General features: G+C 53.2%; 1 protein-coding gene across 1 annotated transcript; it reads right to left on the bottom strand.

The window, feature by feature from the left end:
• Positions 1-3,045: 3,045 nt before the first annotated feature.
• Positions 3,046-22,081, bottom strand: RAB8A (RAB8A, member RAS oncogene family). Its single transcript, XM_045853380.1, has 8 exons — positions 21,922-22,081; positions 17,291-17,351; positions 15,437-15,497; positions 11,756-11,833; positions 10,187-10,276; positions 9,528-9,593; positions 7,982-8,032; positions 3,046-4,339 (listed from the first exon to the last, which is right to left on the bottom strand). Exons 1-8 carry the CDS (start codon positions 22,043-22,045, stop codon positions 4,247-4,249), a joined length of 624 nt encoding a protein of 207 aa, XP_045709336.1. The 5' UTR covers positions 22,046-22,081; the 3' UTR covers positions 3,046-4,246.

Below are 22,081 nucleotides of genomic sequence, written 5' to 3'. Positions count from 1 at the left end.
CCCCACCACAGAGGCCCCCACCCTGACTGCCCAGATCTGCTTGGCGGATGTGGTCTCCCACAAACTAACGGCCTCCCCTGAGCATGTCACAACAGAATCACTCCCTACCCCTACCCCTCAGTGACCACAGTCCTGGATGGAACCTGTGAATGGAGAGGTGGCCCCCAAAGGAACTTCCAGAAGAGGACTAGCAGGGAAATTGGGTGGGGCTGGGCTCCAAAACCCCTCCCCCTCCGACATTGGAGCCTTGGGTGGTGGTTGGGATTTCCATGGCTCCGTGTGGGATGGGTGGCCCTCTGGGTCAGAGATCACAATGCTGTTTCACCTTGGATATCAGGTTGGGGAAGTCAGGCCTGGGGAACTTCCACGCTGAGCAGGAGACAAGAAGTGGTCAGGAGAAGTGAGTCCCACAGATGCTACGATGATGAGGTGGGAGGAGAGAGGGGAATGAAAGGCCTCTCTGCGGAGGCTGTCCTGGTTGGTCATGACCTGATGGACGAGTAAGCTGTACAGATTTTTGGGGACCGCTGGACCAAGGGTACAGCACATACAAAGGCACTGGGGCCTATAGGAGACTGTTCTGTGTGGTGTGGGCCCAGCTCCCACTCGGAAAGGCCAGTGGAAAGTGAGGTCTGGTACACAGGACCCACACCCACGGGTAGGTTCTCCCATGGGGAATCAGGACTGCATTGTACCTAGGCCGCTTTGAGACTTGCTTTTTGCTAAAACTCCCTCACCCTAAATTGAGGCAGCAAACGTTTACTGCATATCTTTAAAGTCGCTTCCTAAAGTCTGTGCTAAGCCTTCCAAGGATGAGTGTAACCAGTTCAACCACTTTCCCTTTACATTTGCCAATATCCTTCTTTTTTGATATAATCAGTAACGTCCTCCTTTGTTTTCAGTAAAAGGTAACCACCTAAAGCTAACCTGTGCATAGTAAATGAGGACCGTCCTCAATGTAATGTGCCCAGAAAAGCAATATAAGCTTGTCAAGTCAAGGGTTGGGGCACTCTCCCCTTGAGAGAGTGGCTGTGCCGACCGTTTTCCTCCACCAGGACTCTGTGGTCTGTGTGAATTTGTCTTGTATCTCATGCACAATGCCGCAGAGACTGCAGGCCAGTGGCCGTCATCAGGGGCCACAGTGAGCTTGGGGTATAGCAGGAGAGGAAAGCAGTGCAGGGGCTGGGGTGAGGTGAGCCAGGGGAGGGTGGCAGAGAAAAGGGAAGAGGGGGGCAGGGCCATAGCATGCAGGAGCTCGTGGCCCATGGTGGAAGGTGAGTTGGGGGGTGACACCATTTGATTTATTTTTTTTTTAATTAATTTCAGAGACAGAGAAACGTTGATTCCTTGTTCCATCATTTATACATTCATTGGTTGATTCTTGTATGTTCCCTGGGTGGGGATCAAACCCACAACCTTGGTGTATCAGGATGATGCTCTAACCAACTGAGCTAACCAGCCAGGGCTGATTTCTATTTCTTGAGAATATTTCAACAACAGACTAAAGGACAAAGGGGGAAGGCTGGGACAGAGGTACAGTGGGTACTGGCTCCAATGGGGGTATGGGGGGAGGTTACAGGGCATGTTTCTTGGCTACTGTTGGGGTCCCCAAGATCACCCCCAGGTCAGTGGTTCACTGGGACCACTGATACAGGGCACATCTTTCTTGGTTGTGTAATGTTTATGGTGATTGGACATCAGAATTGGAATAGACAGCAGGCAGGTAAACATGGGAGTATGGAGCTTAGACCGGGGTTTGGGCTGGATCTGGGGTGTAGAAGTCACCAGCAGGTCTGAAGACCTGCTGGCCAGGCTGGCCGTTGGCTGGCATTCAGGAACTTGGCTGGTCAAGTTCCCTAGCTGAAGTAGAACCTCCCCTATGTGAGGAGTGGCTCATCGCTACGCCTAAGTTTGTGTTGTACAAATGATGTGGTTTGGCTGAACACCTGCTTTCTTCCCAAGCTGCTAAAACTGTGGTACACACCAGGCAGAGGTGCCTATGTAACCAGCCCAGATAAAACTCTGGGTGCTGGGCCCTGGCCAGGTAACTCCGTTGGTTAGAGTGCCGTCCCGATATACGCCAAGGTTGTGGGTTGATCCCTGGTCAGGGCACATACAAGAATCAACCAATGAATACATAAATAAGTGGAATAACTAATCAATGTTCCTTTCTTTCTCTTCCTTCATCTCTAAAATCAATTAAAAACCCCCACAAAAACCTTGCGTGCCCTGGGCGAACACTTCACGTAACTTGTCACAGCTTGGTGACGGAGGAATCAAATGTGACCCCTCACACAGAGGACCCCTGGAGGTCGGCACCTGGTCTCCTCTGGACACGGCTCCACGCCCTCTTCCTGAGCCCGTTTCCCTTTGTGTCCTTTGGCTGTAGTACATCAGCTATGTGCTGGGGCCCAGTGAACCACTGACCTGGGGGTGGTCTTGGGGACCCCAACAGTGGAAGGAACCCACGGGCCAGTCTAGGGAAGAGGCAGGAAGACGGCCCAGCCATGTGCCAGAAGCCACAGGTCACAAGACCTCAGGGATGGGGGAGGGCAGTGCTCCCAAGAGGTGAGAAAGGGGTCTCAGAGCTGAGCATGTAACATGGTAAATGGAGTCCAACAGAGACCAAGATGAGAATTTGGTGGCATCGTGGGGCCGAATCCTGACTGAGCAGGTCCAGCATGGGACGTAGTACGCCCAAATGGTGCTGAGAGCAGGGTCCCCTTTTCCTGTGGGGTGGAGGCAGGGCTAGGTAACTAAATTTTCCAAGCCAGTCTCCTGTAGTGTCATCTCCTCAGAGTCTGGGGTACTCACCACCTCTACTTTGATCCTGTCCAGACCCGAGGCCCCGGCTGGCCTGGCCTGTTTTAAGTAACGGGCACTCTGCGAACTCGCTACCCCACGCCTGGACAGTCTGTCTACCTGCAGGTTAACTGTGGATATAAAAACCTGTGACCTTTAAAATGAGCTTTAATTAACTGTTATCCTTAAGTGCGTTTATTGGTGTAAACAGAGAACGTTAAGAGATTCCAGGGAACAGCAGACTATGGCTGGTACATTGGTTTTTAATTCAAAAAAGAAATTATGATGCCAACGGCTTAGGTGGACAGCAGCTTGAGATGGGGGATAAAAAAAAGAAATATAAAGGCTCCCTAGTGACACCCCTCAGACCTGGTCTCAATTGTGTACTCTCTACGGGAAGGCAGAGCTGTCAAAACAGAACCAGTGACAGCAGTTGAAAACCAGCCCAGACAGTTCTGTGGCCAGGGACGCTGCATGCTCTGAGCCACGTCCAGCCACAGGTGCACACGTGTCCCTGGTCGCCTGGGTCTGCTGCTGGAAACCAAAGACAGAATCACTTCATGGCACTACAGATCTGGAAAAATAAAAATCTCAGCTAGAAAGAACATCTGATTTGGAGACTGAGGGAGGATGAAGAGAAGTGGGGGCTGCTGGTGGCTGCCAGGCGAGCCCCCGACTGTGGGTAGATGGTATGTGGTTGTGTTTTCAGGGTCACCCGTGGGATGCACGGTGTCCCCTCGGTGATCAGATGGGGACTGCTGAGAGGCCTGCCAACCGCGCCCGAGGCCTGGTGGGACCACAGCCAGAGAAGGCTGCAGCGCACAGGGAAGGCCCCTCCATGCCTCCTTCCTTCTGAATGCTTTACACAGAATTTCCTTAATTTGTGCTTCCCTTTGGTTTGAGAGTCAAAAAGAGGGAGGGAGAAAAGGGAAACATAACAGTGTTTGTCACTTGTCCACGACAGAGAAAAGGCGACAGTGGGCGTCAGACGTGCTGGTGGGTGCTCCCGGGCCTCGTGCGGGCCGCCACACTGAAGCACTCCTGGGACCATCATTGGCCTTTGGGGACCTCGCTTCTGTGGTGGGAGATGTGGACAGGCTCTGCAGTGGGATTTTAGTTATGTCACGGCCCAGAGACGGACACCCACCACGCTGGTCATCGCTGACGGTCATGTTGTCTCCAGCTTTCTCTCCAGGTATACAATGTGTGGGCCAGTTTGGCAGACGTTGCAGGAAAAATAGCAAATTCTTAACTTACTCCATCTCCAAAGTTGAAAAAGATCGGACAGTTACTAAAATAAACAATTTCTCAATTGTGTTCTGGTGGCCCTGGGCCCAGTGGCCGCAACAGGGGCGTGGGGGGGGGGGGGCCCAGCTGATGAGGGCTCACTCAGGGCAGGCACAGTCAGCTCGGCCGAGCAAGGCTCAGAGTAAGGCGGCGTTCCTCACAGAAGAACACATCGGAAAAAGCTGGTCTTCTTCTGCTGGTCTGGTGTGATTTTGACTCCCTGGTTGTTCCCCTGGGGGCTGTTGCCTTCCTGAAGTCACAAGAGGTTTTATGAGATTATGGCTCAGCGTCAGCACTATGCCTCGTAACAACCAACCACCTGCAAGTCCACCCGTCCCCTCCCACTCATCATCCATCCACCCAACCATCAATGAATCCATCCCCCCTCCAACCACCCATCTATCCATCTTGATTCCTCCTTCCCCTCCAAAAAACCACCCATCCATTCCCTTCCTGCTATCCATCCATTTGCTTCCTATCAACTGCACACTTGTCCATTCCCTTCCACCCACCTACCCATCCGACCACCACTTCCTGCCCTCCATCTACCCAACTGTTGCTCCCAAATGACAATTCATCTTTCACAAACCTGGGTATACTTTTTTCTACTACACCAACCCTTCCAACCCATCCATCTACCAATCACTTGTCCACCCACCCTCCCCAATGCCTTCCCATCTATTCACCCATCTCACTCTTTCCTTTATGTCCTTCTCTCCATTCACCCACCATTCTCGCCTTCTACCCCCACCAGTGAGGCAGCCAAGGGGCAGCAGACTCTGTCCCTTGGAATTTGGGGGTGTGGAGGCACTGAATTCAAGGTCTCAATACCACTCCCACCTAGATGGTCTCCATGTCTCTATGCTAAGGCTCTGGCTTACCACTTCTCCCCCGGTCTACCTTCCACTCTGCTGCAGGTGATATAAACCAGAAATCCTAACTCTGTCCACTCAGGCCTTGCTGAAAACACACCAGTGCCCCTGTTATCAGAGAGACTGCCCCAAATCTGTCACCCTGCATTCTAGGCCTCTGGGATCTGGTCCCTGCCAACTCTGGGAATGGAAATCCTATTTTCACCATGTCACTCTGTTTGGAAAGGTTCAGCCCCCCAACCCCTTTCTTTGACTAATTCTTTGTCATCTTTCAACTCTTAGGCAAAACCTGAGTTTACTAATAGTAACTCTTGAACGCCTATGCTGTGTCAGACACTCTTGTGGGCACTGGGCTTACAGTGGCAAACGAGCCCCCTGCCTTGGGAAGCTCACACTGTATGGGGGAGATGGAAATTATGCAGGAAAACAAGAAAGTGATTTCCCACTATGGTGAGGAATGAGAATGGCAGGGCAAGGGGTGGGGGTGCGCAGAGACCTGTTGAAGATAGCAGAGATCTCACACGGTGAGGAAGTGACACCTGGGACAGTTCAGCAAAGTAACGGCCCCCAAAGATGTCTGCACCCTAATCCCTGGAACCTGTGAGTATGGTACCTGACATGACAAGAGAGACTTTGCAGATGCAACTAAGGTGACATGGGGAGAGCAAGCTGGACCATCCAAGTGAGCCTCTCTAATTCCGTGAATCCTCAAATGCAGAGGAACCTCAGCTGTGGTCCAAGAAAGAGAGGTGATGATGAAAGCAGGGCCAGAGAGATGCTGGGTGGCTGGCTTTGAGGATGGAGGAGGTGGTTCTAGGGCTGGGGATGCAGTGCCCTCTAGAAGCTGCCAGGCAAGGAAATGGCTTCTCTCCTGGAACCCCCAGAGATGCATTCAGCCCTGCTGACATTCTGATCTGAGTCCACCGAGACCCACTGCAGACACCTGGCCTCTAGGACATGCAGGTAAGGAACGTGTGTGGGATGAGCCAAGAAGTCTGTTAAGGGAATTTGTTACGGCAGCCCTAGGAAACTAATAATGGGAGTGTACCCCAGGTGGGGGGGGGGAGAAGCCCAAATAAACATGGGGTGCTCCAAGAACAAGAAAGGGGCCCTGGGTGGTGTAGCTCAGTGGATTGAGCATGGGCTGTGAACCAAAGGGTTGCCGGTTCAATTCCCCAATCAGGGCATATGCTTGGGTTGTGGGCCAGGTTCCCAATAGGGGACATGCAAGAGGCAACCACACACTGACATTTCTCTCCTTCTCTTTCTGCCCTACCCCCCAAAATAAATAAATAAAACCTTAAAAAAAATAAAGCTGATACCCCATCTTAAAAAAAAAAAGGAACAAGAAAAGGCCAGCATGGCTGGCACACAGGGGGCACCCGGGAAACGGGAGGGTGACAAGGTGAAGTGAGTGGCAGCAGCCAGAGCACGAGGCCCGGCCTGGCGCGGCGTTCCGAGTCTGCCCTCAGTGCAGTGAGGCAGGGGGGCAGAATGCCAGGGGTCTGGGGGCGGGGTGGGCACGGGCAGAGCCCAGCTTTCTCTGACACTTTCAAGAGGAAGATGTGGGTGGGTAGAGCTGGCTGTATCCGCAATGAAAAAGATAAACATGAACTTGTAACTGGTAGATAAACAAGTCCTGGGGAATCTAATGAACAGCACTGTAATTAGAGTCAACAGTACTGTATTTTAAACTTCAGAGTTGCTAAGAAACTAGACCTTAATTGTTCTCAACAGAAGAAAGAAATAATAATTATGTGATGTGGTTAGAGATGTAAGCTAACACTACCAGGATAATAATATTGCAATATGTTAAAGTATCAAGCTAACATCGTACACCTCACACTTACACAATGTTGTATGTTAGGGATAAGAGAGATATAAAATAGTATGGGGCTGCAATGCTAAATATAAACACAAAGGTGGCAGGAAATCGACAGAAATTTAACTGTCGGTGATTTGCAATCCATTCAGAGAAGTCGCAGGGACCACGTGCCCTAGTAGGCCGTGGCACACTCTGGAGGCGATCAACAGGCCAGCGCCAGGGGCCTGGGCAGTGCCACTGTGACACTGAGTCCCACCATCGATGGGCAGAAGTAAGTCAGAAGGATCGTTCAGAAGCAGAATGGTACCACTGTACTCAAGGGAAAAGAAAATCACAGTTGTGAGGAAAATCTCTGTAAGAAAAGCATATTGTTTTACTCAGGCTGTTTTCCATTTTGGCCAAAAAGCTGCTATTTAATCCACCTTGTGACTTAAGATTCAACTCCTGGTATCTGAGAGTTATGAAAGTACATCCGTTTTAAATTGGTTGGCACCTACTTGAATGGCATTTCGTGTTGTACGAGTACGTGCACTCTTACGTGACGAGACCTGAACCAGCCACAAGGAGGGCACTGTGGAGCAGCAGCACTTGGCGAGGAAAGAGCAGCCACTGGGATGAGGCTCCCACACAACACTCACGGCAGCACTGAGGCGCCAAACACACCCGCAGTGACCACACCAGCACTGATTATGCCGGCTGTTAAGGACTAGGAAATGCCCGTGGGGCGAGCAAAAAAGCCAGAAATAAATGGAAGGGTGGATGGGAAGCATCCAGACAGGACCTTCTAGAGGTCTCACAGCCCTGGGACCCCCTAAAAGTTGTAGACTGTCACAAGCTGAAAAATCTGGGGCTGGCAGGGGGATAAAGGCTATCAATCTACCAGACTCATCAGGACAGATGCAGGACAAAAAAGGCCACATGTCCCCTGCTAGCCAGTGCACCTGGCAGGAAGGGCCTTGTCTGCTTGCACAAAGCTTGGAGCTGAGCAGCTCTGGGCTCCAGAGGAAGAACACAGTGCATGGGAACGTCTGGGAGCCAGGGCCCCAGCCACACCTGCTGCCTCTGCCCCCTTCCCAGCCACACCCTACTGGGCCCGGCCGGGCCCTCAAACACTGGAGCTGCCCGGGGCTGAGTCACACCACTGACGCAGGCTCCAATAGGGAACCATTCGGGGATCAAAAGGACACAAACTCACCAATTTTTTGTCCATTTTTGCTTTGATGTCTCTGGCGAGAGTGAAGAATGCCTGTGGAGTAAGCATGTTGTTAAAGCCCCATCAGCAGGAAGCAGATGGGAGCTTGCTGGTTCCAGGGCACCACCGCGGAATGGGTATGGTGGGACAGTGGGGCGGCTGTTGCACCTGTCCAGCCCCATCTCCTACTCCCACCTGCCAAGACTACCACCTCTCCTGAGCCAACAACCCTGGGAGGTGGATCGCCCCTGATAGGTCAGGGAGGAAACTGAGGCTCGGAGGGACCGAGTGACTGGACCCAAGGCATCCAGAGGTTAACTGGTCAATCTGGGAGGATCCTGCAGGAGAACCTGTCCTTCACTCCCGTGCCCTGCCTGTTTGCTTTGCCCCTGTTCTGATGGTCAGGGGCAAAGCAGGGAGAAAGTCAAACAGCTCTTTGGCCAGCAAGCTTCATTTTGGGTCCTCGCCTGACAAAGGCCTGGAAGGGCTGGGCTGGGGCGAAAGAGTTGTCTTCCAGGGATGGCGAAGGCTCAAGCTGGCCTGACCCCTGGCTGCTGCCTCTGTTGCAGCCTCCTAACCCCTTCTCCCCTCCCTCACCTGTTCTGTCGATGAATACTCATAAGCCACACTCTATCCCCCGGACCTCAGACAGAAGAGACTTGGCCTCAGCACCTGCACTCGAGGGGCTCCTGCTTTGGTGGGAAGGGCGGAGCCTCAGCAAACACCTGTGACATGGAAGTTCTGTCGTGGAAGGCAGGATTAGGGGTGCTGGGGATCCAAAGCGGTGGGCCTAAGGGTCTGAGGAAGGTGGAGGCTTCCTTGGGGAAGGGTCACTTGGGCCAGGCCCTGATGGAAAAGGGGGTGCGAGGTAAGGGACCATAAGTGAAGGCTGGGAGTTGGCCTGGGATTGAGATGGAGCAGTGGGCAAGGCCTGATCTGTGGGCTGCACACACGGCTGGGGGCTGCTAGGGAGGGCCTTCTAGGCCGGGTGTGGGAGGCTGAGGTTGGGAGTGATATACATAATCCATTTTAAAAAGATCACCAAGGTGGCGGGACGAAGGGGAAGGCAGGTCAGCTGCAAGGCTGGTGTTGTCTGTAGAGAGGAGAGGATGGCCTGGGCCAAGGTTTGGCCAGGACTCTATACTTTGTCTGGGCTTGTGTCCGGGACCTGTCTGTGTGGGTGGCATAGCCCAGAGCATCTAGGCGAAATTGGGCCTGGGTACCAGCCAGCTGGGACTCTCTGAGCCTCAGTTTCACCATTTGCAAAGCCCTGTCTGCTTCCCAGGGCTCCCAAGAGCCAGTGAGATAATGTCCCAGGTGCCCAGTTGCGGCCTGCACCTGCTGACATCAGAACACATGGGCAGTGGGGGAAGGAACAGCAGTCCAGGGTTGGCTGGGCACATCAAGGGGCCTAGCATATGGCCCTGTCCAGGAAGTGCCTCTTGGACAGATGGCCAACACGGCAGCCCACAGTCCATAGCCAGACTCCCTGGAGGTTGTAGCCTGACCCTCAGCCTCAAGGGGCTGGTGCTGTGGGCCTGGGACTCACGTTCTCCACATTGATGTTGGCCTTCGCACTGGTCTCCATGAACTTGATGCCATAGTCCAGGGCCAGCTGTGAGGGAGGGAGACACATATACGCACACATACACACACTCACGTCAGCCACTAGGTGCCCCCTACCCCCAGGAAGTACCCTAAGGGGGAAACAGCAATAGGGATGGGCTGGGGGCTATCAGTTTGCTCCCTGGAATGGACAGCAGGTGGTGACTATCCCTGGCAGGACAGCAGAGGAGGCCTGGCTCCAACCATGGCTCCATCCTCTGCTTCCCGTGGCCTCAATGGGTCCCTGTGAGACACCATGCAGGAACAGGCATAGCACAGCCTAGAAGCCCTCACCGCTCCCAGTCTTAGCCTTAGGCCTAGCTGGGCGTGTGCTCTCTACACTCTCTTCCCATGGCACGGGCCCCACTGGGGCGACCCTTTTGCCTGGCAAAGTCCTGTGACCTGGACCCCACTCCCAATCTTGGACAAGTGAAGATGGTAGGCCACCTTATGCTTATGAATATTCTGAGGAGTTTAGAAAGCAACTGGGGAGCCTTGTGCGGCAAGGAAGGGCTGGCATCCATGCAGGGAACCCCCAAATCCCAAGGTCCGCCTGCCTGAGGTGCCTGACAGTGCAAGGCCCAAGCCAGCCACCACACCCACCTTCTCTCCCCGTTCCTTGGACACTTGTCTCTTCTCGTTCACGTCGCACTTGTTCCCAAGTATCATCTTTTCAACATCTGCAGAGGCATGCTGGGGGAGAGACAGGCAGAGGACGTGAGAGGTGCCCTTAGACTGGCTCACAGACCTACCTGTGGCCTGACCCCCGAAACAGAGTGGTGGGGTCAGGACTTCGAGGTACACTCTTGTGCAGATGACAAGCTGAAACTCAGGCTGACTGGCCTGTCCCATGTCACCCACCCAGCCAATGCCAGGGCCAAGCATGGGGTTCTGGCTGCTTCTCTGACCATGGCCGCTGAGGGTGGCTTCTTCATGGGCTCCATCAGCCAGGCTCCCATGTCTGTCCCTGGGCTCCTGATGGGGTCTACAGGAGGTCCCACCGCTCACCTCCCTCTTCCTTCCAGGCTCCTCTGCTGTGAGCCCTAGCTGCTGTTCTGGGAGCTTCTGCCTCACTCCAGCTCACCCTCTCTGGGCTCTGGAACTGGGCCACGCCTGGGGTGGCACAGCCCTGGGTGCTTTGCCATCACTTGGCAATCCCTTAACTCTGACCTCACAGCTGAAAACGGCACATCTGTCCAATTTTCCATCCCCTCTTCAGCCCAGTGGCCCTGGCTTCCCGAAGGCTTGAGGCACCGGAGAGGACCCTATTCTTGCTGCAGCTCAGACCTGATCTCACTCAAATGCCCAACCCGGCTCCCTGCCTAATGTCCTGTCAACTAGAAGGCCCTCTCGCTGGCGGGAGCTTCCACAGAGACCACCATGAGCGTGGGCAGCTCTTCCTTCTCAGCCAGGCACAGCCACTGATGGCAAATGCGAATTGATGGGGAGGAGGCCCAGTGCAACTCCTTGTCACTGCAGGGCTAACAGTTACCGTCACTGTCACTGTGACCTGCTGTGGCTATCCTGGAGGGGAAAGTCCTCTGGCCATATTTCAGGCCCACGCCCCACCTGGTGAGTCATCAAAATCTGCCAGCACCTTTGTTCAAGGCTTTAGAGATAAACTCTATGGGGAGCAGGAAAGGGACAACACTGGCTTTGGGAGACAGAGCTGGGGCTGGCCCTTCCCCTCCCGTCATGGTTCAAGGTCTCCTTTTGAGCCAGCTGTGGTTCAAGTGCTGCGGGCCCGAGCATTGGCAGCTCACACCAGCTCACACGCCCACCCTACTGTGGCTCAAAGTACACCTGATACAGCTTCTCACCACACCCTCCAAAGATAAGGGAACACCAATTCTAGAACCTTCCTTTTCCAGAAAGCACCAAATGCTCACAGTGACTAAGAGCTCAGGTATGGCACTCCTCTTACCATGAAGACACCACCACACCAAACAGCCCAGATGGGGAGATGGGCTCTCAAGACACTGTGACCAGGCCTAGGCCAGCGTGGACTCTAGGGCCAACTGCCTGGACTCTAGTTCCTGCTCTAGACAAGTTCCTTGTGGGTGTCTCTGTGCCTCAATAACCCCATTTGTAAACCAGGGGGCTCCAGGGTGAGAGAATCAAGGAGAGGGCCAGTGGGAAGTTTCCATTTGTGAATGGGCATTCAAGCCTTACCTCCTCAATGTTCCGAATCCAGTTCCGGATGTTGTCAAAGGACTTCTCGTTGGTGATGTCATAGACCAGCATGATGCCCTGAGCGGGGGAGACAATGGTATGCTCTGGACAAGCTGCAAGTTCTCTGAGGGGATACCCCGCATAGGGGGCGCAGCAGGGACCTTGACATAGCAGGGACCTTGACATGACACCCTTCCCCACAACTCCCTCCTCTCTTCCTCAGCTTGGCTTCAGAACCAGCCTATCCCTGGTCTCCCAGGCTCTAGTCCTGACCCCTCAGCTACCAAGGTGACCCTTCACCCCACAGACCAGACCCCACCAATCCTATGCTCACAAACAACCTTGCTGACTTCTCACTGTAGGCAGGGTAAGGTATCTCACAGCTCCCCATCCTATACAGTGTTCCATGGCCCGGGCACGCTGGGCCTGCTCCCGCATGCCAGCTCTCCGCTGTGCTTGTCTTCCTCCATACCCTCACTCTTCCCCCTGCCCTAGCCCAGTTCACCCTCCGGGTTCAGGCAATGCAGCCTTCCCTGGGTGCCCCCCAAACTGCCTTGCATCTGGTACCTCCCACAGGCCAGGACACTGCAGAGAGGTCCCCCTGAAGCCTCACAGGCCTGGATCAGGTGGTCCCAACATCCCCACTCTGCAGATGGGGAACCCGAGGCTGTGGGGTGACAGGGCTAGATCCTTGTCTCTAGTCCCACAAGAGTAAAGGGCACAACTGGGGTCTGACCCCTGGGTGGCCTGATCCTGACCACCTCGTGCCTTCCAGCAACCCCACCAGAGTGGGGGCTGCAAGTGCAGAGCCGGCAGCACTGAGGCCTGGTGGTTCCATAACTAGTGTGTGGGGCCTGAGTACAGGCCATGGGTCCCCAAAGAGCCACAGAGTGACCCTGCCTGCACCTGATCCCCTGATCTCACCATCACTGGGAGGGGCAAATGGCCCCATTTGTTAGGGGGGAAACTAAGGTACAGAGAGAAATGACCTTCAAGATTCAAGCCCAGGTGGGGCCAACCCTGAGGCAGCTGATGACCCTAGCTCCTGTGAGGAACCTCTCTAGGTCCTCCTCAGGACCAAGCAATGCTCAGGGCCACCTCTGGTTGGTCCTCATGTGGCCCTGGACATCCTGAGGGTGCCCATGGCAAACCAGCCTGTGGTGCCATGTCTGCACCCAGCCTCTGAGCCACACGGCTTCAGCAATCCTGCCCAGGTCGGCTTGCCCCACTCTCTCACACTACCCACTTCCAGGGCCTAGTTCTGCATCCACAACCCCTGGTGTGGCCAAGATGCTGTCTCTTAGGCTGCCTGAATTTGCAGCATAAGAACACGAGCTGTGTGCACTGGGCGGAGAACCTCGGGGGTGAGGGTGTGTGGTAATACCACAGAGACAGGGCAAGAAAGCCACAGCAACTCCAAATCCCCACTGTGACTTCAGGGATATGCACAATGGCCTCACATCCAGCCACCGCCCCTCAAAAACACCATCCAGGGCCCTCATTCAGGGTCTCCTGGGGAACTGAATGGAGACCACTGCCGGGAGGCCTCAGAGGAGGCTTCAGTGGACTTGATGTCTGCCTCGCCTCAGCCAAGGCCAGCATGAGCAGAAGACATGGGGACAGACTCTGTGAGTTGAGCATAGTAGGGGTCTCCGCTCAGCAGCTTCACTCTGGCCATCAGGGGCAAGAATGCCACAGGGTTGTGAGGCCTTTTCACCCTTTCACCCGGGGAGTGGCCACTGTGACAGCTGAGAGGCCTCACTGCCACCACTAAGTTGGCACCATGTACTGAGATCCCAAGGTCCTGGATTTTTACCTATAGGTCAGGGGGCGGGGGGTGAAGAGGGCAGTGGATAGAGCTCTCTATCAGAAAACAGGAGAAGTACCTGGAAAACATGGTGTCATCCTATTCCAGGTCCCCCCTGAAACTCCCCTTGGGGCACCCAGTGACCATTTTCTTGGCCCCTGTCTGGTCAGAGCTCCCCATAGCTGCTCGTAAGCTCAAAATGGGACACCAGACAGCCAATGCTCCCATTTTTGAGACCTCATGGTCTAGCATCACACAGACACAGAGCAAGATGGGGCAGCAATGGTGGCAATTGTTCTCTGCACTGTCCCATGAGATCACTGCTGGCCATACACAGCGCTGGGGCACCTGCAGTATGGCCGGTGAGACTGTGGAGCTGGATCTCCTATTTTAACGGACTTGAATTCAAACAGTCACACGTGGCTAGTGGCTTCTGTATGGGTTAGTACAGGTCTAGGAGAGTCACAAGTTACAGTGTCTTAGGACCAGTCTTCTTACAGATGGCCCAGTCCAACTTGGTAAGGGGTGGGCTAAAGATGTGGGCGCGGGAGAGAGCCTGCTAGGACTGGCCCAGCCACGTGCTCTCTGCATAACTCAAGCTGGACATGCAATGGCACCAAGCCTCAGCTTCCCCACCTGTGTAACAGCCATGGCACCCACACTCAAAGAAGTCAGGGAATTACGGCTGAGATCTTAGCCCACTGCCAGGCACAGGACAGGGCTTTGTGAAGGGGGCGAGAGGGGCGTTCTTTCAGCCTAGAGAAGGACAGAGCCTACCTGAGGCCATACAGCAGAAGCTCTCCCAGGACCCTGGTGCCCTGAGGTCCCCGCCTCACCAGAGCACAGCAAGGTGAGGGGAAAATTAGAAAATTAATTTTAATGAGGAGAGCTAAGGTTGCAATCCTTGTGCTTGAGTTTCTATTGTTTCAGATGCTGTGTGGGACACTCTAAATACTTAATGCCTCCATTCATTCCTGCAGTCCGCAGCATTTCCTGGGCCCCCACCACCTACTCAGCACAGTCCCAGGCACAGGGCATCTGGCAGTGACGGAGACCTGGCCCTGCCCTCATGGAGCTTATGGCCCAATGGAGGACACCAGAGTCTCTGCAGTTAAATGACAGGGTGTACCGTGGAAAGGGCACGGCAATGGGGAGATGGCCATCTGTCTTCCCAGCTGCCTGGGTCATAGTCCTGTTCTCATTTCACTTTGCAAGTAAGGAGACAGAGCTCAGAGGATGACCCTCAGGTTGCTGAGGCAGGTCCCGGGGATCTATGTCTGTTCCCCCTGGCCCAAGTGCTCTGCTCTGTACATGCCTCACGAATCCATGACCTGCTCAGAGCCCTCGTGGTAGGACCCTGGCCCATTCCAGGTCCCCCTATCCATCCAGTTCAAGCCTGGCCTGGAGAAAGCACTCAGTAAACATATTTGAGGGATGATGAACCAGTCTTCCGATCACATCACCCCACACTGGGCCCAGGCAATGAATGTAACGGCCCACGGCCCAGAGCAAGTCAGCTTTTGGACCATCTTCAAGTTTCCAGTAGCGAATTCCATAGACTGACATGGGCCAAGTGAACACTCCTAAATGTTGGGGCTTGCCATCTCTGATTTCGCTGACCTCACCTGGGAAAACCGGCCTCCTGCGTTTTCCTTCGTTCCCAAAGCATTAGATTTCCTTATACCCTGCATTGTCTCTGAAGCAAAAAGGGGATTTATGCATATGGGGGAGGGGCACACAGCCGCTTCCTAAAACTAACCCGGGACCAAGGACCACTGAGGAGCAAAGCATGGGGCTCCTCAGAAATGGCCAGGTTTTGGTATCTAAGCAATGACTTTCACTTTGACTTAAAAGCAATAAACACCAACCCATACCATTGCGCCCCTGTAGTAGGCCGTTGTGATCGTCCGAAACCGTTCCTGGCCAGCTGTGTCCCTAAAGAGAAGAAGGCGTATCAGTGATGTTGTCACAGTGGGAATGAAGGGCATTTACCTAATGTGCTGCCCACGGATGGACGCTTGGCTTTCTCCTGGGTCAACTGATTCACGGTCCTGCTGTGGGCAGCACTCCCTGTTCTCCCAGAGGGAAACTGTGACTTAGACGGGTTAAGAACCTGCTGATGTCTCCCAGGAGGGTGGGGTGAGGGTGGGAGTGGGGAGACAGCAGAGCCACCTCTCCTGCACCTCTGTTTCCTAGGGATTCACCCTAGAAGAGCCATGGCTGGATGTTATTATTTGTGAAAATCTGGGACCACAATTCGGAGAGGGGCTAATCACGTGGCATGGAAACCCAGCCTTCATTGGTGGGCTGAGCTGGGTGACCTCAGTGAGGACACAGGAAGCGCTTCCACACCACCTCAGTGGAGGCCACGGAGAAAGTCTTTTCTCATCAATGTGAAGGAGATACCTGGGTAAGACGAGCCTGTGCCCAGCTCAGCTCCTGGCAGGGAGGGTATTCATTGCTTGGCTTAAAGGCTGATTTAACAGATTGGTGGCAGAGCCAGGACAATCTTTTGTCTCTGGGCCCAAGGATGCTCCTGTGACTCTGCACCCACCACCCCGGGAGGGCTCTTCAGGCCTAGATTCAGCCTCCTGTGGGACTAAGCTGACTTTCTGACGCCAACAGCAGGTGACATTTGTGGTTGATCATTTTGTTTTCAACCATGGCCTCGTCTAGAAGTTTTAAGAAAGTCACTAGCCTCACCAAGATTGCTAAGAACAGAAGCAAGACGACAGGAGGAAAGGAGAGCAAAACTCTGCTTGCTGGTACCATGTCACTTGGGCCCCAAGGCTGCTGGGGAGCACAAGTTCTAAGCAGAGGAAACTTGCATGGTTTGTAACTGACAAGGCGGCTAGAGCTGCCAGGCATGGAAACCCAACCCTCACATTAGGTTTCATCCAGATTCAGAGGTGACCACCACTGAAGTCCAGGGGGTCTGTGGAACAAGCTGGGGTGATCCTCATGCCCTCAGGTTTGAGGATGAGGGGGATCAAGCTGCAGCCGGAAGGGAGTGGCTTTACAGTCCATCTCATGACACTCCCTTCCACCCACCCACAGGCACTACCATCCTATAAAAAAATGACTTCATTTTGCTCAGGGCTCATGCTTCCCTGCAAGTGATGTGGCCGCAAGGGTTCCCTCCACCTGAGGTCAGCCCTAGCTCCCAGAGTATGGGCTGCAGATCAGCATCAGTGCCAGGGGCTCACACTTCTCTAATTTTATGCAGCAAAGAAGTCAGGTCCAGGTGAGTGGAATGGAAACAAGTTTCACCATTGGGCCAAGCCTCAGCTTATTTTTGGTTCTGGGGTTTCAGATCTGCATGTTAGGAAGTGAGGCCTGGAGAGAAAAGAGGAAGTGGCACAGGCCTTCCTCAGTGAGCCGATGGGCTCAGAAGGAAATGCTAGTCGGGGCATCTTGCCCTCCTGGCAGCCCCCAGCACCACTGGGCACAGGGGGCTCTCTCCAAGCTCAACAGGAGCAGTCCACTCCAAAACCCAGACCCAGGCTGTGCCCACACTGAAACACTGAGATAATGGGCCTTGTAGCTACGTCCCCAGAAGGTGCTGACACAGACGCTGGGCCCTAGCAGCCCGCAGAGCACAGTTCGTGAGGCTTCTGAAGGCAGTGTCTAGGCTGGGCACAGAGAGATGAGGCTGTGCTCACAGGAGTGGGAGGGGATACCAGGGGCTTCACTTGTAGTGCTTTCCAGGTAAAGGCAATGACTCTTACCATATTTGTAGTTTAATTCTCTTGCCATCGAGCTCTATAGTCCTAATTTTAAAGTCAATTCCTGAAAGAAAAAAGGAAAAGAGGCACATCACTGTCAGCCCATTTCCCAGGTTGCATTTGAGGTGGGTGCTGCCAACCTGTCAGGGAACAGCCGCACAGCTAGCGCTGGGCATGTAGGACCATGAACTCCTCTCAACAAATCAGGAGGCACCTGGAGAACTTTCTCCTCTTAGGGAAGGGGCAGCTGAGGTTCAGAGGGTGGACAGGAGTTTCCCAGAGTGAATCCAGCAGCTGGCAGGGCTGGTGGGCAAAGCTAGGTAGCTCAGATGCCAAAGCCTTGCTTTCTTCCCTTCCCCAACAGGTAGCCTCAAGGAGTGGGCCCTGCAAAGCCTTTGTAGGCCAGATACTCACGCTTCCCAACCCCCCACCTGGGGCCCTCCAAGCACTCAGGGCAATGGGCCCCAAGATGCTGCTGATACAGGTGCCTCGAGCTTTTGTACATACTGTTCCTGATCTGCGGTGGTCCTCACCCTGCCCACCTATCAGCCTGGCAAACTTTTTTCTCCTTTGAGAGCCATTTAAGATCACCTCCCAAGAAGCTTTCCTGACCCTGCCCTCCTCTGTACCACCCATCCCTTCCCCCATGACCAGGGCAACCTCTCAGCCTCCTCGGCTGCTCTCCAGGCTCCTTCCACTGCTCCCTCAGTCCCTTCCCCGGCTTCTGAAAACACAAACTCAACCACATCACAAAGCTAACCTCTGCTCCAAATCTTCCAGTGGGTTTGCCAATAGGTAAGTGGATAAATGAAATGTGGTCCATCCACCCGGTGGAATATTACTTGGCCACAAAAAGGAACAAAAGACTGACACACAGAAAGATTAGCAGGTGCCAGGGCTGTGAGGGAAATGAGGAGATAGGGCCCCATGAGTTGGAGGGTAGGGTGGTGGTATGACTAAGGGGTTTGGAGTTTCTTTTTGGCATAATGAATTGTCCTAGAGTCAATGTGGTGATGGTTGCACAACTCTGCGAAACGAGTAAAAGCCACCAAATTATACACTTTAAATGGGTGAGCTGTATGGTTTGTGAATTGTATCTCAATAAAACCATTATACAACACCAAAACACCTTCCCAGCACTTCCCACCATGCCCTCGGCACCAGAAAAAGTGAAACAGTTGCCTGTCTAACCTGGTCCCCTCTCAGCACCCACAGCTCATGTCCTCCTCTCCAGCCACATCTTGGCTACACCACCCATGTAGCTGTTTCCTAACCATCCCAAGCATACACTGGCCTCAGGCTTTTAAGCTTACTCTCCCCTCCCTTGGAATGGTCATTCCTTCCATGCTCACCTGGCTACCCACCCCCCTTCACTCAGATCCTTGTTCGAGTCACCTTCTCTGGGGAGCCTTCCTGACCACCCTCATTCTCTCTCTACTACCTGCTTTTCTTCTTTACTCACTTATCCCTGACACTGTATATTTGCTTATTTGTTCCATGAACATCAGGAGCAAAACCTGCCTTTATCAAATGGCCTGTGTGAAGGGAAATGGTCAAACCCAGCCGATGCCTCTGGGAATTTGTTCTAAATCTCTGCCTGCGAAGCCTTGAGGCTCAGGCCTGACTGACTTGAACCCTCGGAAGCCACTATGGTGATGCTAATTCCATCCCTGCCCACCTCAGGATCTGTTCTGGGGAAAAGAATATAAGCTTGTACTCAAATTGTGCCCACTAGACCATAAGCTCCAGGAAGGGAGGGACTCAAAAGTTTTATGGCCACGTGTCCAGTGACAGCGTGGCAGAGGCTGAATATGTACTTCCTAGAAGTGCAGTCCTGTACACACAACTTAACTACAGGCCTTCTGACAGTTCTGCTTCCCGCAGATTCATCCGAGTCACTCTCCTGCCTCCATACCGAGGTGGACACCTGGCATGCAGCAGGCATCAGGGAAAGATGGCTGAATGAAAGAATTAAGAGTAATGGAATCTACATGGTGCTGCATGGTTTACACAGCACCTTCCCCTATGCCATCCATTTCCATGAAGAAATGAATGAACAGGGTCTTGAGGGGGTCCGGGGTGGGAGCTGAGCCAGGATGGGGAGAACCAATTCCAGTAGCCACAAGGCCAAGTTCACACACCACAATCGATGGAGCTATAAGAACAGGGTTTGGCAAAATGTAATCTGGGCTAAAAATGAACAGCCACTTAATCCCTGATCTATAAAGAACACCCAGAGGTATACTCAGTGCCAATGGAGAATCCCTTTATGCATTAAGTTGCATTTCAAGATCAAATGGCCCAGTAACACCCCTTCCTAAAATACCCCCTTTCCCATCACAGATACACCAGGACCTATGGAATCAAGAAGCACCATTTAGCCCTGGCTGGAGTGGCTCAGTGGATTGAGTGCCAGCCTGTGAACCAAAGGGTCACCTGTTTAATTCCCAGTCAGGGCACATGCCTGGGTTATAGTCCAGGTCTCCAGTTGGGGGTGTGCAAGAGGCAATCACACATTGATGTTTCTCTCCCCCTTCCCCTCTGTCTAAAAATAAATGAGCATCTTTAAAAAAATAAAAAAATAAAAAAGTATCACTCAATTGGCAGAGACCCACATCACTCTGCCCTATTCTCCTCCTGAGTTTTATTAACACACCAAATTTAATTACGTAGTATAAACTTTACAAGGCCTAAGAATTATGAGGCTGTAACTTCAAGGTCAGAGTAAATTAAACATTCCTAGATGACACAGACTAGCAGGAAGAAAAAAACAGAGTGGAAGGGAGATAGAGATCCTGGGTTCAGGTGCCACCTTTACCTTCCCAGGTAACCTTGTCCAAGTCATGGTCTCTTCCACAAGTGGAAGCCAGCCCCTCAGAGCCCTGAACTGCCAGCCTGGATTTTGTGGTCAAGAATCAGAAATCAAACAAAAAAACCCATCTCTGAATTGATCTTACTAGTGCTTGTGCTGAACAGGAAGTTTCTGATACTGGGAAACTGAGATCAGAGTTGAGAGTGACGCACTGCCTGCCAGGTGTTAACATCACTTCCTGATTGGTAGGGGCACAAGGGTTATCCCAAAGTTTGACCTTGGAGTTGGGGAGGGAAGGAATCAGAAACACCTATGCCCTGGGGAGGAGCACTTTCACTACAGGAACCATTCTGCTTCCCCTTGACCACCCAGGGCAGTGGAGACACCCTCCTACTCATTGAATAGTTTTGATCTTCAACCACCCAGGACACTAAACAAGGCGGAGAGCCTTCTAAACGGAAGAAACAGGCTCAGAAAGGTGGATTGTTCAAGAGTGAACAACAGCTGGAAATCAGGCATGAAGATATCCTCTACTTTGCACCTGGCACCTAATTATTTTGCAAAGTGCAGCTCCTGAAGGAGAGCAATGAACAGTTCATTGTGGGGTTCAGGTGATAACTTGATTGGGTTCAAGTTACACAGGCCTAAGGCAGAGCTTGTTCCCTAGGTTTTCTCCATCCAGAAACAATTCCTGAGCTTGGCAACTGTTCTTCCACTTCCCCACTGCACAGCAAGGTTGCGGAGACTGGTGTTACACCCAGGTCAAAACTTTTTGTGTGGGCAACAGCTGTCTCTGTGGCATGGGGAGAAGTGAGCTCCACTTTTGTGACTGTCGGAACTGAAAAGCAACAAGCCAATTCTTGTTCAACCACAAGGTGAGCTGCCCTTGCAGAAAACGATGTTCTGCAAAGTGACAACTGGTCTTGGGCTTAGTGATAGGGAAGTCAGAGCTGTCTGTGGCAGCAGCTGATTTTGGTTTCTCACTGAAGCTTTTATCAAGCATCTCCCCGGAGATGACAGGTCCCAGGGAAGGCAGCTGTCACTTGCCACTACTGTGACCAAGTGGGATAGAAGGCTGGGCAGGGAAAGGTTCTGGACTCCCTCTCACCACTCCTCCTAGAAGAAATTCACTCATGGGGGAGAAGGGGCTTAACTCCTGTGTATTCCAGAGGAAAGAGCAAAAGAAAGCTGGGTTAGAGTCCTGGCTCCAAGGTGGATCAGCTGTGCCAGTTTTGTGTTCAGACACACATGGATTTAAATCCCATCTCTGCCACCTGCAGACTATGACCTTGCACAGGTTCCAACCCTCCCTGAGCCTCAAATTCCTCATCTGCGAGATGGGGTCATAACAGACCTAACACATAGGACTGGAGAGTGTGATAATGAATCTATATAGCACCTGGCACACAGCAAATTCTTAATAAGGTCAGATGTCACTGGCCCTTTTCCACAGCTAACTCCCCATGCCTCAGTTTCACTCCTGCAAGACACGGACCCTAAAGAACAACGTCAAGAACTGCTGTGAGGACCGAACGAGATGAGGGGCACCAAGATCCCAACCCAGAACATATATTCCTTGAAGAGCGGGCTGAGAGTTGGAGCCTCAGTCTTCTCACCTGCAAAATGGGCACTTGGTTGCCCCCCACCCCGGCCCAGGAAGCCCCGAAAGGCGGCGGAGATCGCTGCTCTTCCCCCACTTCGAACGCCTGGACCCTCTTAGATTCCTGGGTCCGTCCGGCCCGGCGCTCCCTCAACTCCAGCCTCTCAAGGGCGCGCCCAGGCCGGGCCTCCGGCGCCCCCGACCGCTCCCCGGCCCCGCTACCTATGGTGGAGATGAAAGTGGAGTTGAAGGCGTCCTCGGAGAAGCGGAACAGGACACAGGTCTTCCCCACCCCCGAGTCCCCGATCAGCAGCAGCTTGAACAGGTAATCGTAGGTCTTCGCCATATTACACTCTCTCCCCGACGGGAAGTGCGGCCAGTG

This window comes from Phyllostomus hastatus, unplaced genomic scaffold, assembly GCF_019186645.2.
Source record: "Phyllostomus hastatus isolate PE091 unplaced genomic scaffold, TTU_PhHast_1.1 phas_contig_98, whole genome shotgun sequence".
NCBI lineage: Eukaryota > Metazoa > Chordata > Mammalia > Chiroptera > Phyllostomidae > Phyllostomus > Phyllostomus hastatus.
This window is presented reverse-complemented; position numbering and strand designations above follow the sequence as displayed.

What these genes read in the sequence shown, in the direction of transcription:
- RAB8A (XM_045853380.1), bottom strand. Translation starts at nt 22,045, where the DNA reads ATGGCGAAGACCTACGATTACCTGTTCAAGCTGCTGCTGATCGGGGAC. An exon ending in AGAATTAAACTACAAATATG is followed by an intron (nt 15,498 to 17,290) that starts GTAAGAGTCATT and finishes TCTTCTCTTTAG; the next exon opens with GGACACAGCTGGCCAGGAAC. An exon ending in CAAAAATGGACAAAAAATTG is followed by an intron (nt 4,340 to 7,981) that starts GTGAGTTTGTGT and finishes TTGTGACTTCAG; the next exon opens with GAAGGCAACAGCCCCCAGGG.